This window comes from Dunckerocampus dactyliophorus, chromosome 8 (assembly GCF_027744805.1).
Source record: "Dunckerocampus dactyliophorus isolate RoL2022-P2 chromosome 8, RoL_Ddac_1.1, whole genome shotgun sequence".
Taxonomy (NCBI): Eukaryota; Metazoa; Chordata; class Actinopteri; order Syngnathiformes; family Syngnathidae; genus Dunckerocampus; species Dunckerocampus dactyliophorus.
The window spans coordinates 29,781,892-29,793,772 of NC_072826.1; the positions used below are offsets into that span (position 1 = coordinate 29,781,892).

At 47.7% G+C, this 11,881-nt stretch overlaps 1 protein-coding gene across 1 annotated transcript in view; it reads left to right on the forward strand.

Annotated features, from left to right (window-relative positions):
- LOC129186643 (G-protein coupled receptor 22) overlaps positions 1–11,252 on the forward strand; it is a 42,275-nt gene extending 31,023 nt beyond the window's left edge. The window contains exon 2 of the mRNA XM_054785094.1: positions 3,089–11,252. Within this exon, the coding sequence (XP_054641069.1) occupies positions 3,195–4,862 (1,668 nt within the window). The 5' untranslated portion in view covers positions 3,089–3,194 and the 3' untranslated portion in view covers positions 4,863–11,252. The remainder of the gene's footprint in view (positions 1–3,088) is intronic.
- Positions 11,253–11,881: the final 629 nt, after the last annotated feature.

Below are 11,881 nucleotides of genomic sequence, written 5' to 3' on the forward strand. Positions count from 1 at the left end.
AGTAGCCTCTCTAAATGCAATGAGGACTTTTATTGCATGTACGGTATATGCATCTTACTGCTGACTTATTTATTTCGGAATTTGCATCATAAATGCAATGAATCTGCCGCAACAGCGAATCTATAGGGGACTCTGATGTCAGCTGACTAATGTCATGTGACATTTGTGACTTGGGTTACAGTAGTGGTTCTCAATTATTGTCTGGCTTGCATCTATACAGAGCACCGGTTGCAGCCAATTTGCAATCAAGCCCTTCTTAAGCCTTGATGCCTACTCAGTCAGTGCCGCATTTAACGTTTCCTCCTGCCATGTTGCTACTTGTAGTATTCCTTGTACTGTATGCCTTTATTCCCTGCTGCCAACTACTTCAGTATATCAAAGACTGATCCAAAAAGTGTAGGAATATTATTGGGGGGGACTATGGCGCTTGGTAGAGGTCTGCGCTCTCCGAGTGCTTTTCTAGTTCCCTTTGTCAACAATATATTTGTGGAAAAAAGCAATAATAATATCGATCTCATCATGCTACCCTGGTATCGATGGATAGATACATGCGTCTGCACGGTGTTACGGACATAAGAAGCTATCTGAGCCATCATGGCGGGGGAAAAGTGCCTCCGTCTGCTCTCGCAGCAAACCTTCCCGTGACCCGTGTCACAGCGAATTAACAACAGCCACAACTGTTTCACGCGGCGCTTAAAAGGAGAGCGCAGGTACCCGTGAGAGGGCGACAAGGACTGTGTTTGCGCGCTCCCCTGCCCGAGCTTGTCAGATCGATGGTGCCTTAAATCAATGTTCCAGCAACACCGCAAACCCCATGGAAGCCATTAGTGGATTAAGATAGACCACTGTTCCACCCGGAGTCCTCTTCTGCCTGCAAGGTCCCTCCCACTTGACAAATGAGGCCGGGGAAGTGCGAGGTAAAACAAAGAGAAAAGGGCACATGAGAAAATGTGACAGAGAAAAGTTGGACAGCGGGGGCAGGGGTCAACCCTGCTGGTAACGGCGCACCTGTAGCCCTTCATTTACTGTGCACGGGCGCCGGAGGAAGCCTCAAAATGACACTTAATATATTTTTCCTCACACCATGTGGCCGACATAAAATGCCATATGCTTTATGCAAAATAGTCTGTCTCCTCTGGAAACTGCAGGATGGGATGTGAGGGACCGCAGGAACGGGAAGGAGGGGGACGTGTGCCAAGCTGCTCTTTTTTTCTTTCTTTTTCTGCTAGGGTTGTTTATGTGCCACTGTCTGTGGATCATTGATCCATTCGTCTTCATTACGTCTCCCTGCGAGAACTATTAAGTGCCGCCACCCTCAGTTGGGTGTTGACATTCGCCGCACGGTCGAGCAGGGATCCTGCCACCTCTCCGAACAAAAGGTTGGAGCTGACAGTTGTATTCTGCTTGTGGTCGACGTAGACGCTTTAAAATGGCCATTTTTGTATTTAGTATCTCACAAAAGTAAACACCGCCCCTCAAGTTTAAAGGGTCCCTGAAAAATATTCCATGTTGCGTGGAATTATGTTCTACGTTGTTCAATGTGTTGAAAGCGAACGGTAAAAAAAAAAATGACATTCGTAATGTAAATTCCGCTGTGTAAGCCGCTACTTTTTTATTAAACTTGCAGCTTATACAGCGGTGCAGCTAACTTATGACTAAATTCTAATATCAAGACATTGTGTAATTGTTTAAATACTGTGCCACTCGCGAGTCAGTGAGGAAACGGTAGCTCTTTCTTTGGCAGGAGCCAGTCACGAGCTATCAGTGCACTCACAATGAGCCTGTCAACCCACTGGAAAACAGTCTGACTCACGGTGCCATCCTACAAAGAACACTCAACGCAACACTCAAAAGGTGTACTTGAGACATATACAAACATGTACCAATACAAGTTTAAATGAAAAAAAAAGAATCTGCAATTGGGGCTCTACAATGACGTCATCCCCCCTCTGGGCTTTTCTGGCTGCCTCTGGTGGACAGAAGCAGGATTGCAGCGCCATCCACCCATCCATCTTCTTGTTGCTTGTCCTCCAAATAAATGCTTTGCTCAGACGAAATGCATTACGGGAAAACTTTGAAATTTTTTTTTCATTTTAAACTTGTATTAATACATGTTTCATACCTTTTGAGTGTTAAGTTGCTGTGTGATGAATGGGAAAACTGAAAAGGATGGTTTGTGTTTCAGGTCTGCTTACAAGTTGGCCGTATTCCCCTGCGTCCTCGTCACTACTTTCGAACAAATTCGACATTTCGGTTCGTCGTTGTTCACGCGCTCACCTTGTTCATTTTGTTTAAAACCGAAGTATTCCGGCACTGGGGCAGTGGCTTTCGCCTGAGAAACCGTCGCTTCTGTGCCTTCATTCATGTTAGCGTATGCTGGCTCACGAGGCTAACTGCTAGCACTCTGTATCCACTCACTAGTACCCCGCCTTCACAAAGAGGAGGGTTCACTCTCTCCGTTCATTCCACTATAGAACTACAGACAGATGCAGAGAGATCAAAATTTGCAAAATTTGTTATCGTGACAGGCCTATTTACGTGCGTGCGTGGGTTTTCTGCAGGTAGGTAGGTGTGCTTTTGTCTATACGTGCCCTGCGCCACTTGCCCGAAGTCAGCTGGGATAGGCTCCAGCGTGCCAACGCGCCCCAAGTGAGGAAAAGCGGTGTATAAAATGTATGGATGGGCGCTTACAACATATACTGACTGGTATATGTTGCATAAGCATGAATCAAACATGCGCCCACTCAGCTTTGGCAGGAGGTGACATCTTTGGATGGATTCAGCACACAATCCTGAAGTGTTATCATCCAATGTATTCAAACCTGTGTGTCTTTTGTATGCTCAACGATCTGCCGCTAATGCCTTTAAATCCGGACTCTCCCGAGATACCCCACCGCCTTTGTGCGTGTGTAGCCATTTTGCTCAGGCGTCATGTGTCCTCAAAAACAGCTTGACTGCACCCCGTGATGCCAATCAACCTCGCTACGTCGACTCTTGGCTCCTCTTCGCTTGACAAGCTTGACTTGCACTGTTTGTGTCTGAGAAAACTCCTCAATCTTTCTCCTCTGCTGTTTTTTTTTCTTCACAGATGACCACTTTGGCCGCCATCTTCACCAGTGTCTCGTGAGACCCAGAAGAAAAGCATGTGGCGTGGTAGCCGCTGTTGCTATGTGTAAAGGAACACCGTGGCACCAATGGAGACCGAAGGCTATCGTGACCTCCCGGAGACCAGTGATGGTCAGGGGGTAGGCCTGCTGGATGGACGAGGCGGGGGTGCGGCAGAGGAGGATTGGAGCGCCCCCTACCCTCTGGGCTTCCAGGTGTCTTTGACCACAGTCCTGATCCTGGAGCTGGTGCTGGGCTTCAGCAGCAACTTGACCGTACTGGTGCTGTACTGTGCTCAGTCCAACCTGGTGGATTCAGTCAGCAACCTGGTCACCGTCAACCTCCACGTCCTGGATATACTGGTCTGTGTGCTGTGTCTGCCGCTCACAGTGGCCGTCATCCTCGTCCCGGCTAACGGAAGCGGCGTCGGGAGCCTGGCGACGTTGTGCTGCTTCCACGAAGCCTGCGTTACCTTCACCAGTGTGGCCACGGCTGTGAACGTCCTGGTGATCAGCCTGGATCGCTACGACATCTCAGTACGTCCGGCCAGCCGCCTCCTGAACCCTCGCAGAGCTGGACTGCTCCTGGCGGCTGTGTGGGCCGTCTCTCTGGCTGTCTTCTTCCTGCCTTTCCTTGAGGGGGACTTCTTCTCTTCAAGGGAGGAGGACAGTGAGGAAGAGGGGAACATAGACTTTGAGACTCCTACTGGACACACAACACTTTTTTCTTCTCTTTCACCTTCTGTTTTACCTTCAACGCACCCCTCCTCACCTTCACGCAACCTCTCTCCGGTATGGCAGAACAGAACACTGCTGTGCATCGGAGGGCAGGGGTACTACACGGGAATGGCGATGTATTACCACTTGTTACTCCAAGTGCCATGCTTCTTCATCGCTGTGGTCGTCATGCTCTTCACCTACTCCCGCATCCTTCAGGCCCTCAACATCCGCATAGGCTCCCACATGATGAGGGGTTCCCGTACAAAGGACTCCACCTGCAGGATACGCTGCAGGACAAGGAAGAAGGAGCTCACCTTGCCAACAGAGGTCGTCTCCTCCAACCAGAACCAGAATCTCTCTCATCCACCCCTTATTCCCTCTCCCACTCCCACATCCCCTCCGCCACTTTGCTCCATGCCCCAAGGGATTTCCGACAGCGGTGCCACGGTCACCACCGTCAGCACCGCCGCCACCACCCCCATCGCCACCACCCCCGCCACCCCTGCTTCCCCGACTCCCGCTTCAGGAGCCACACAGACCCGCGCCACCTCCCCGCTGCCGGCTTCCTCCATGGGCGTCCAGGCTTCGGTCTCTGCCATCATCGCCTTGAGACGAGCCGTGCGTAGGCACCGGGACCGTCGGGAGCGTCAGCGCCGTGTTCTTAAAATGTCTCTAATAATTATATCCACCTTCCTGGGCTGTTGGGCGCCGTTGTCCGCGGTCAACATTCTGATCCTGTGTCTGGGCCCCAGCGACGGTTTGGTGCGGATCCGTCTTTGCTTCTTGGCCATGGCTTACGGAACCACCATCTTTCACCCTCTGCTCTACGCTTTCACCAGGCAGAAGCTGCGGCGGGCCCTCAAAACGCGGGTGAAGAAAAGGGTAGTCTCCCTTCTGCAGGTGGACCCAGCTCCCATAGGCGGGACCGTCATTCATAACTCCTGGGTGGAAGGGGGGGGCCAGCGGAAGAGTCGCAAGCCCCGGGTGGAGGCCAGCGACGGCACTGATCGATGCCTCACCGAGGCTGTGAGGGAATGAGGCTGGTCTTCATCGTGCGCGTACGCGTGTGTGGGTGTTGGAGGGATTGTGTGCAATTTTCCATTGATGGATGGCGTGTTTATCCTTGCATGCACGTGAGAGGCAATTAGTTTACAAAGGACGGATCCCGTGACCTCCGCTTGCAGGCTGATGTGGCGACAGGTGAGGTCTAACAAGAGCCATTTTTCTGCACTCCTTTACGTACATCACACCTGAAAATAGCCCACACTATAGCAATATAGAGGCTCGGATGACATTAGATCGATACTGTACGGCTCCTGCATCCATAGATAGAACCACACACACACAGGTCAGCGCTTGGTCATTAAAAAGCACACCAATGTCTACCTGCACACGTATTCTCAGTGAGAACAAATGTTTTTCCCCGATTTTTTTCATGCCTTAATTAAGTTAGTGAAATACAGTATTATGGTGCTGCTGTGTGTTTACAAAAAATACGAGTGAGAGAAAAATATGGTCAGTAATGGCAAGCATTCGGATTCAAAGTTTACAGTGTGAAATTACCAGCAAACTGGTAAAAAAAAAAAAAAAACGTAAAAAAAGGCACCAATTTGTGAAACCAGGGCAAAATTAAAGGAAAAGTTCACGTTTTAAAAATCATCCACAATCCTTATTTGACACATGAACACACATCTTTCTCTTTTCTGTGCATTCTAAAGATATAAAAACAGCTAAAAAGAGGCAGCTAAGAATGCAAGTGGATTGAAGCTTACCTCACTGAGCGCCAACAATATGTCAGAGTCCAATCCGTTGAATCAGTCGCCCTCCGACTGTCAACTGGTCTTCCTCAAGGATCACATTTAGGACCGTCGTTGTTTCCGCCTTACATTAAAAGGTTCCTCAACTTTGCTTAAATATGTTGTACGTTGTTGGTAATTATGGTCTACGTTGTTCCATTTTTGAAAGCAAACGGTAAACTTGCAAAAATGACATTTCTAGTTCACGGAGCCACTCGTGACGAGCTAGCTCTCGCAGTTCAGCCTCATGTCATGTTTTTGCGCATGCACATCACTTCCGTTCACATGAACAGGCCGCATCTTTTTGGTAACGTGAACAACCACATGAAAAAAATGGGATTTGAAGAAAAAAATCCAAATTGTGCATCACACCCTGCAGTGTGAATGTAGCCTGTCTTGCTATGTGAAACCAATTCTCAGAGCATTCAGTCAATAGCAACTGGACTGATCAGGTTGTCTTAGAAGACGTTTCGCCTCTTGTCCGAAAAGGCTTCATCAGTTCATGCTCAAAGACTAGGTAGGACAAACACCAGACTAGAGCTGTCCTATCTAGTCTGATTGGTGTGTAATGGGACACACACCAGAGTAGAGCTGTCCTATCTAGTCTGATTGGTGTGTGTCCCACTTAGTATTTAAGCATGAATCGCAACTGGGCTGTTCAGGTTGTCTTAGAAGACCTTCCGCCACTCATTCGAGCACACTTCATCAGTCAGACTAGATAGGACAGCTCTAGTCTGGTCAATCGATCGCAACTGGACTGTTGAGGTTGTCTTAGAAGATGTTCCACCTTTCCAGTTCAGGCTAAAATACTAGGTGGGACACACACCAGACTCGAGCTGTCCTATCTAGTCTGACTGGTGTGTGTCCCACCTAGTATTTGAGCATGAACTGATGACGCCTGCTCGAATGAGAGGTGGGAACATCTTCCAAGACAACCTGAACAGTCGAGCTGTGACCAATTGAATTTCAATGCCCTGAGAGTACAATGACCTGGATGAATGAGAATATTCACAGGCACACTAAAATGACCAAAATCGGGCAAAATACTGCAAGTATTCCATGTTATCATGAACGTACCTGTTACTACATGCTCACAGCATGGATAGAAAACCACAAAACCTTGTTGGAGGTGTTTTAAATGGCGGAATAGGTGCGTCCAATTACGAGCACTGCTCGCTGTTTATAGAACGCACAGAAAAGAGAAAGACGTGTGTTCATGTCTCACGTAAGGCTGTGGATGATGGGCACAAGTCCAAAAAAATTGCACTTTTCCTTTAAGCTAAAAAGGCATGACTTTTTTTTTCTTCTGTTTCTACAATTGATTCGGTGATGAAGATGATGATGGTTTGTGATGGCGTGGTGTTTTCTGCGTGTATGCCTGTGAGTTCATGTTTGTTTGTTTGTTTGTTCCCAAATGAGCAAAGCAATGACCCCTGAACATGTGAACAAAACGAATGTGAACACACAATTGTTGCTTTTTTTTATCTATTTCCCCTCCCGATGACACAGTGAGGCAAAGGGACTTTAATGACAACGTGGCGAGCTACTGTAATAACTTGTGTGTGTAGAACTGCAGCAGGCCGCTAGCACCACTGTATCTGTTTCAAAGTGGAAATCAAGGGCAATATTTTGTAAAAAAAAAACAAAAAAAAAAGAAAAAAAAGTAAAAAAAGGCCACCTGACACTGTCTCTGTAGTCACAGCAGGTAATAAAGTATTTTAAAGCGGATAAATACTGACAAGAGACAAAAATGAAGCATACTGTGGAGGGTAGAACTGACCTTTGCGTCCTGGACATATTTTCACCGTACCCGTGTTTCTCAATCTCCTCAGGGCTCACATTTACAAACGTGCTGGACGTGAAATGATAAACCAGCCCTCAATCAGCTCTTCTATAACGTGTGTTGCCGTAACTCAAGATTTATGTCACCAAATAAGTAGAGAACACTTTCGTCTTTGTATGAACTCTAGTCCTGGGAGACCTTTGGGCTGCTCCATCATTCCCACCCCCGTTTACACGAATTGTGAACCCAACACAAGTCAATCATTCTTGTATGTTCATGTACATTTTTCAGGGATGTAAATACTGAAGTGCCAGATTTTGGGTTTAGTCAAGAAGCTTCTTCCCCCCCCCCCTTCTTTTCTGGTCACAATCATCTGCCGGACAGAAAGAGAACCATTGTGATGACGTGAGTTCCTGTAAAGAGATACGTGTAATCGTATTTGTGTTAATAATCTATGTGTGTAATCTGTACTGTACATTTATGAGCCTGTGTATAGAGAAATATTAGTATTGTATAAAATTTATATTGCGTGTTATTGTATAGAACAGAATCTGAATTAAAACATAATCTAAGAATCAGCTTTGTACTTGTGTCACACTGGACTGAAACGATAATTACCATGCCGACATGAGGGGAATATGATGTCACACTAAAAATAGCTCCAAAAAGCCGATCATAAAAAAAAAGGCTCCAATGAGGTGAGATTGCCCGTACTGTGCAGATGAGCGAATCAAGCGCTCCTTTTTTCTCCGGTCTGTGACGTTAACGGCCTGTCGCAACTTCCCCTGAGCCAACTTGTAAACAAACATTCACTTTAAGAGGAAGGACGTTGTACCAAATGCAAAAAACGCGGTGTTTGAAAAGTGCAAAAGGTTTACCAGAGACCTCCGTGGCGTCACACTGGCTGCTTGGAGCGTGTGGCCGAATACAGTGCACCTTGCTGGGCCACAGCAGGTGGCTCCTCTCCTCTATACTCTGGTTCTGGTCTTCTGGTCATCACATCTAATTAGGATAGATCAACAGCTACACTTCGTCAAATCCCAATTTGTTCCCGTCCTTCTTACCTCCAGGTGTGCACAAACTACATTTTGATCTAAAAAGAAAAATAGATATAACAAAGTTATAGGTTATTGGTACCATATCGGTCTTAAGAAGCAGAAAGTTATCGTGCATCTCTAGCATTTTTAGTACAGGGCAGCATCGGTTTTCGTCATCGGAGTCGTCCCTCGCTACATCACGGTCCATTATCTCTCCCTCGCTATGTTGAGTTTTTCAGAAATTCATGAACGGTCTATTACTAGTCAGAACTATTGCAGTACAGGTGCTATGCAGTATTGTGTCCACTAGGCGGCAGTAATGTTACATTGATGAGACGTCCGTCCTTCTTACATTACCCTACCTTCCACTCCACATAGCCAGTCATGGATGCAGACTGAAAAAAGCTTCTCCTCTCCTCCTTCCGTGTGGAAGTGGTAAGTTTGTGGCTTCTGACTATGTCCTTCCCCACTATGAAACCCTTTTTTAAGTTTAGAAGGAATAAATTGGAGGTTAACTGGTTAGCTCGCTCGCTTGCTAGCTAACAGCCGTCTAGAGTCTCTGTAGTACAATAGTTGTGCAAACCGCTGCAAACGGTGAGTAACAAGAGTGTAAAAGCGACTATAGGGGTGGTATTTCACGTCATAAATAGGTTTTCTATGATCTATGAAAATATTCAATTTATTAACTCTGGATCATATATCACAGAAATGAATTTATCACGCTCGGGTCTGGAGCCAATCAACCGTCGTAAACGAGGGGCGACCGTATAGTGGAAGTTCTCAAAACACAGTTCGTGCTGGGATGCTGCTGAACATCTGATTTGCAGGCCTGTGTAGATTGTCAGTCATCCAGGTCTCGGTAATGCGCAAAGGTGGAACCAAGGCTACGGGACGTTTCGCTTTGAGTCCAAAAGGCTTGTGGTGTCCCCGTGTTTGTGTCCCTGGTGGGTGTGTCCCTTTGGGGTGGTCACAATTGGGGTGGTTGTTGCCGGGCATGACTTGTGAATGACCGTGCTGCATAATGATAGGTCTTGCCGGTGAATATTGTCATTCATCCAGGTCATTGTATTCTCAGGGCGTTGAGTCGATGGCAGCTGGACTTCTCAGAAGACGTTTCGCCTCTTGTCCAAACAGACTTCATCAGCTGATGCTCAATGACTAGGTGGGACAAACACTAGTCTGACTAGGTAGGACGGCCCCAGTCTGCCTGAGAATAACAATAAATCGTTCACCTGTCTGGTGGCAAAACGTCAATGGAATGAGACAATATCTGGGGGAGACCAAACCTCCTCCTCTGTTTCTTTCCTTTTTTATATTTTTACTGCTTTTCGTTTATTGTTATATGAGTCTTCTGTGATGTAAAAGGAGGTTGCAAGATTTTAGGTTATTCCGGTTACATGAAAAAAGTAACAGGTCCGTATGATCGCTAGCAGATGAGTAAATGATCCCACCATCCTCACCATGAGCAACAAACCAACCAGAGGGGGGCGCAGCTTTAAAGTAGAGGGTTCAGGTTACTTTATGGTGCTCGATCTGGATGTAGCAAGGCCGTCTCCACACAGCAGGCTGTGAAAACCTCTGTGAGTTCCCCTCGGCCCTGACTTAGAGGTCTCGCCTTCATACGGAAAGATCCATCCATCCATCTTCTACCACTTATTTGAGTTCGGGTCGTGGGGGCAGCAACCTAAGCAGGGAAGCTCAGGCTTCCCTCTTCATCCAGCTCCTCCTTCCCAGGCCAGTTGAGAGACATAGTCTCTCCAACGTGTCCTGGGTCTTCCCCGAGGCCCCCTACCGGTCGGACCTGCCCTAAACACCTCCCCAGGGAGGCGTCCAGGAGGCATCCTTACCAGATGCCTGTGCCATTTTATCTGGCTCAGAGCAATGCAGATGAGCAGCGGTTCTACGCCGAGTTTCTCCCGGATGACAGTGCTTCTCACCTTATCTCTAAGGAAGAGCCCAGCGACCCCACGGAGAAAACTCATTTCGGCCGCTTGTACCCGCCATGTTGTCCTTTTGGTTGCTACCCAGGGTTCATGGCCATAGTAGGTGAGGGTAGGGATGTAGATCCACCGCTAAATTGGGAGTTTTGCCTTTCAGCTCAGCTCCCTCTTCACCACAAAGGACGGACAGATCTCGCCTTCCATCCTTAAATGGAGTTGTCAGGCCGGGAGGTGCGCACGCTTGGGGTAACTAGGGTTTAGACAAGGGCAACGATGTCCAAATCGTGGCTAGGGAGCACCGCTTGAGTGAAAGAAGGCATTTACATCCAACTTATAGTAATGACTTAACCTCTCTCTCCCAAAGATTGTCTCGTTCCATTGGAAGAGTGGCCACTAATGAGCTGTTGTGCCACCAGTCAGGAGAACTACCTATTGTTATGCAGGACAGCCTTTGCCAGCCCCGCTTGGCAACAACCACAACAACAACGACCCAATTGTGACCGCCCCTGGGGGACACGGCCACCAGAGACATAAACGTCTCTCTCAAAGCTGCATAGAACCCATTTTAGGACATCTCAAGTCTTGGTGACACTACGAAGAATTGGGACACCACTTGGGTAAGATCTTCTTGTGGATTCAATGGATACCTCCGTTTTTCCAACAGAAGGTGTTCTTGCGTTATTTCTTCAGGGGCAAAGGATGGATTCATCCTGCTGGGGGGGGGCGACTGTGTGCCATTCCTCCTTTTTCCTGCTCTGGACCTTCGCTGTCCCTCCCTCCCTGCATCTTCTGATTCCTCTCCACATGTATTTGATCCCTAAATATAGAATCTGTGTCCCAGATACTTGCAGTATTTAGCGATGACTCTACTCGCCCGGATCACGCACTTCTGGTGTACTTCCATGTTGACACCCCCCCCCCTTAATTCCCGTAGCTAAGAAAACGTTCCGGGGATCTTTTGTTGTGTTAACTGATTTGCTGGATCATCTCATTCACGTCCCTAATTTCCTCTCTTGCTTCCCTGGTGCATCGCTCTCATCTCTTATCCACGCCAAGGCCCTTCACAGCAACGTGGGGAACAGCTGCAGTGTCTTGCGAGGAAAGGAAAGTCACCTTGAGGGATGAAAGAGGAACAAAAAACGTGAGCGAGCGCAAGAGAAGGGAGGAGAGACAGTGGGGGGGGGGTGAGGAGGGGAGGGGTGGCGGTGGGAGCTGGCATCAGAACCTTATATGACTAATTAAAGGGACAAGCCCTGCATCGCTGCGGACCAGCAGTTCAGCACCGGTGCTGGTCCACCATGGTGTTCCAGTGGCGTGCTGCAGCGTAACGCACATAAAGACGCAGTTGAAGGCACGGGAATAGATCACAATCCTATAAATAGTTTTTTATCTTAATGAAAACGGATGGACAGAAAGTTGTCACGCTGCTGAGGCTGCCCTGATTGAATTTAGCGATCAAAAAGTCAGCATTACCAGCGATAACAATGCTCACTTTTGATGT